Source organism: Montipora foliosa, unplaced genomic scaffold (genome assembly GCF_036669935.1).
Source record: "Montipora foliosa isolate CH-2021 unplaced genomic scaffold, ASM3666993v2 scaffold_451, whole genome shotgun sequence".
Classification (NCBI taxonomy): domain Eukaryota; kingdom Metazoa; phylum Cnidaria; class Anthozoa; order Scleractinia; family Acroporidae; genus Montipora; species Montipora foliosa.
The window spans coordinates 22,501-27,104 of NW_027179758.1; the positions used below are offsets into that span (position 1 = coordinate 22,501).

Here is a 4,604-nt window from a genome sequence, read left to right on the forward strand (position 1 = left end):
CTTTCCTTAATAACATTGATTTCAGTCCAATGACTTTTTGGCATGCACGGAAAAGGCGGATTTTCCGGATTTCCCGGGCACAAGTCTCTTCCCTGGTTCGGCTTGAGTTTTATCAGCGGTCATTCCTTAATGCCTTTGATTTCATTCATTATTATTATGATTATTATTATTGTTATTATTATTATTATTATTATTATTATTATTATTATTATTATTATTATTATTATTATTATTATTATTATTATTTGATTTCATTCTAAGAGCTTTTCGGCAGACACGGAAAAGGCGGATTTTCCGGATTTCCCGGACACAAGGCTCTTCCCTGGTTCGGCTTTAGTTTTATCAGCGGTCATTCCTTAATGCCTTTGATTTCATTATTATTATTATTATTATTATTATTATTATTATTATTATTATTATTATTGTTATTATTATTCGATTCCATTCTAAGAACTTTTCGGCATGCCCGGAAAACGCAGATTCTCCGGATTTCCCGGACAGAAGGCCTTTCACTGGTTCGGCTTGATTATTATCAGCGGTCATTCCTTAATAACATTGATTTCAGTTTAATGACTTTTTGGCATGCACGGAAAAGGCGGATTTTCCGGATTTCCCGGGCAAAAGTTTCTTTCCTGGTTCGGCTTGAGTTTTATCAGCAGTCAAGCCTTCATGTTACGATTTTAGTCAAACAGCTTTCGGCGTGCACAGAAAACGCGGATTTTCCAGATCTCCCGGACACGTGGTGCTTCACTGGTTTAGCTTAATTTTTGGGCTCATCCTCGGTGTAAAAACCTGCGAAACTCACAGATGACGTAGCACAAAGGAAAACAAAAGAGCAAAAAAACATCAAACAATAACCTAACCCTACCACGAGCTAACAAAACAAAGAAAGAGTTTCACAGGTTTTTACACCGAGGTAAACCCAATTTTTGCAGCAAAGAAGCAGAAATACACAAGATTTTAGTCAACCAAGTTTTCAACATACGCAGAAAAGGACGGTTACTTGTTAGTTGCTTGTTAGGACCAATAGTGTAACTCATTTTAATTGATGACAGAAATTTTGCTCTTCTGCATCGATGTCGTCTTCGTTACCAGAGATCTGATAACTTTTCAATATCCAGTAACACGTTGCTAAGATTACAAGCATGTGTCACTCAGCCTGATCTCAGTGACGTGAACAAAGGAGGAAGGATTGCCATAAGCAACATCCTAAATGCATTCCTGTTAAAATTTAGTCCTAAATCACTGCACAAAATGTGTCGGGTTTCCCGGTTGTTTCTGTGAATTATTGTCAACAAAGAGAGCTATTACCCGTTTAGGATAACAGCCTTGATTGCATTGTTTGTGCTTTGGATTTCCTTGATTAGATGGCGAGTTTATCTCGGAAAAGTGTTAAATCGCAAAAACCATGCTGGGTCAACAGGAGTGGCTCGACTGAGTAAACAAGCCAAGCGATCGTATCGATGTTGTGTTTCATTGACTTGATCTGTTATTTCTTTGGGTTTCCCGTGGGAAACACCATCATTGTGCGGGATTGGTAGTCAAACGTACTTAAGGTACAAAATTAGAAACGCCCCTTTTCACACCCATTCGACAGTTACATGATGTGTGACACCTATTTGACGACAAGTTGCAAGTGAACACATGACAAAGAAATAGTAAACTCTCGTGCATCGTTGATCATTATTATCACGGGCAGCGCTTTCAAATTTATGCGTCAACATTTCACTGCTTTGATCCACTATATAAGAGACGCAATCATTTTACAACATCTGAGCTACAGGAGAAAATGCAGCGCACAAGACAACCGTGCCGACAGCTAAATAGTGAAGGGATAAAGAGCGCTGCACTGTGTTATCTCTTACCAGTTATCAGCGGAAGGTGCAGCATCATAAGCGCAAAATGTATTTTTAAAGCAAAAGATAAAGATTTGGGCAGGGCGTGGACTTCTATTTGCAGCAAACGTGATTCATGCGACAATGCTATTTCAGGTCAGTATTTATTGGAATACCTTTGTTTCCGAGGAAATTTGGAGAACATTTTAAGTATCAAAAATGAAATTGAACGCATTTGACAGTGCTGTGTTTCAGGTATCCACAACGCAGCGTTTTTCTTTAGCGCCATTTCGAGCCAAGAGAAGAAACACTGTTGCATCAACGAAGAAACAGACGATGAGAGTAGTTCTGGCGATGACATGCCAAGTTCCATGACGCAACAGTGGCTCGAAGGGAACTTGACAAGTATAAACAAATCACTGTGCCCCGCAATCTCATACTGGGTCGCGTTGACTACAATAAATGGCGCCCCTGCCAGCCCAATTTCGGTTCACAAGGCCCTGCTAAATTGCGGACTGGATGTCACAGCAACCCAGGTAACGAATGTCGTATCTTTCTTTGAGAGCTCTCCTTGAGATGTGTCTAGCAATCCAATGTAAAGCGAGATATAAAGAAAAGGAACAAGCACAATCACAGTGCTGCAGGTAGCAAAACAAATCGTGAAAATGTTCTGAGACATTGTTCCATTTAATTTGTATTCGACAAGTGCAGTTCCAGGATGGAAAGGAATCTCCAGCCACGGCAGAACTTTACAAAGTGTTCAAAGATCATAAAAATCCTATCATGCGAGACCTTGTGAGATCATCTTACAAACACTCCTACAGAGACGAGGCCAGGAAGCTGATCGGTGAGGATTGCTTATGCACCCAGGAGTTAGACGATTGTGGCAGTGAAAACGTCGTGCGAGTGACCCTGGTTAATCAGAAGTTTCACGCGTCCTTGCTGAAAGCAATCGAACGTCTGACCGCGGCAAAGCTACAACTGGACAAATTTGGCTTCGAGTCCAACACGGCGACGTCGCAGGCGTCCACCAGCCAGCCACCGTGCGACGACGAAAAGATGCTGTCAAATAAACTCGCAATCCTGGTTAACGATATAGCAATCGCCATGGGAAAACTTGGCTATGCTACCTACAGAGGAAAAATCTACAAGAAAGATCCCAGATCCACGTTCACGTTTTCATACAAGTGCGAGACAAGGGCTTTCGTAAACACCTTGGCCACCAATGAGCAGTTTAAGTCGCGGATGCTTCCGCAGATGAAGAAAATCATTGACCTGTTGTCGGATCCTTATTGTGAGCTGTTTCGACCACTAACCGTGGATTACGATCTCATCGAAGTGAACAACGGCGCTTGCTGGTCATTGAAAGGAAGGAATTTCGTCGAGGACGCCATCGAAGAACACCAAATAGGCAAGGTATCACCCAGAGCGTTTTGCCCGTACGAGCCAAACCAAATTCCCGACGCAAAATACTTTCGCCAGATTTTGGAAAACAGTCTCACTCCTGACGACGTATGTGGCTTCTGCGAAGAGTTTGTCAAACTCCTAAACTACAATAAGAAAAAACACAAGGACAAGGTGTTGTGTCTAGTCGGAGACGCTAACAGCGGCAAAACAAGCCTGTTTTTCCCGATCCTCAGCCTCGTACATCACGGAAACGTAGCCACGGTTACCAAACAGCGTGCCTTTAATAAATCGATGATTACGCCATTCACCGAGGTCATATTCTTGGACGAGGCTACGGAATCAACCCTAGATATCGACGACTGGAAAACGTTGACACAGGGTGGTTATTCCGCACACGACGTGAAGTATCAGAGGGCAAAATCTTTCATCAACCGCTGTCCCATGTTGATAACTTGTCAGAAAAAGCTCGACTTTGGACCGTCTGATCAACCCGCCATGGACAGAAGGCTCAGCACGTACCAGTTCAAGAGACTGGCGAACCCCACAAAACGTGCGGCTACTCACAACATCGTGAAACCGACGAGGAGGACCAATCAGAAACAGACGAAGAGCGTTCGTTGTACGAAGACGGTGCCTTAAAGCAGAGCGAGAAAGAAGCACTACAGTCGGTGTCGTTGGAGGAGATAATGACCGAGAACACCGCGCCAGTTCCTGTAGAGGACCAAGACGAGCAAAGCGACTCGAAAGCTTCAGATAGCCAGTCAGATGCCAGTCATGTCCACGAAAGTTATTTTTAGACGAGCAGAAGTCTTTGTTCTAGAGGAAGTCTGTCTTCCGAGACGTCTGCATGCAGGCCAACCTCGATCTAATGTTTGAAAGAAAATAAATATTCATCAGCCTTCCACGTGCGCCGCCATTTTCTCTTTTCACTAAGAACCTGTGAGCGAGGCAAGACTGCATGCGGACGCCTCGGACAGACTTCCGCTATAACAAAGACTTCCGCTAGTCTAAAAATAACTTTCGTGGACATGACATATCCCGGCCAACGCCCTGAGCCTCCCTCCCTTTCCAGTCATTTTCTCTTGATGCCCTCTATTGCATTTTTTTTTCAACCTCCCATAAGCGGACACTTCCCGTAAGCGGACACTTACATTACCCTTGGTCCCGAGGGTGTCTGACGTGAAACTGCATTTGGAGCCTGACACTGAGTGCAAGGTGATGACTGTAGTGGTCCAATTTCTTTACATTTCTTTGCAAGATTGAGAGATTTGAAATCACTTTACTTAAAGATTATAGCCCGGACAAACAAACAGGTTCAAGTTTTCAGTAATATTCAGTAGCTGTTGCTGCATAATAACAACT

General features: G+C 43.1%; 1 protein-coding gene across 1 annotated transcript; it reads left to right on the top strand.

Annotated features, from left to right (window-relative positions):
- The first annotated feature begins 1,789 nt into the window (after nt 1-1,789).
- On the top strand, nt 1,790-3,881 carry LOC137989287 (uncharacterized). The gene is made up of 3 exons (XM_068835116.1): nt 1,790-1,991; nt 2,091-2,240; nt 2,542-3,881. The coding sequence occupies exons 1-3, from the start codon at nt 1,790-1,792 to the stop codon at nt 3,879-3,881; spliced, it is 1,692 nt and encodes a 563-aa protein (XP_068691217.1).
- The last annotated feature ends 723 nt before the right edge of the window (nt 3,882-4,604 follow it).

Coding starts and splice junctions, on each gene's coding strand:
- LOC137989287 (XM_068835116.1), top strand. CDS start 1,790: ATGCAGCGCACAAGACAACCGTGCCGACAGCTAAATAGTGAAGGGATA. Junction 1,992..2,090: donor ATGCGACAATGCTATTTCAG/GTCAGTATTTAT, acceptor GCTGTGTTTCAG/GTATCCACAACGCAGCGTTT. Junction 2,241..2,541: donor GCTCGAAGGGAACTTGACAA/GTATAAACAAAT, acceptor GTATTCGACAAG/TGCAGTTCCAGGATGGAAAG.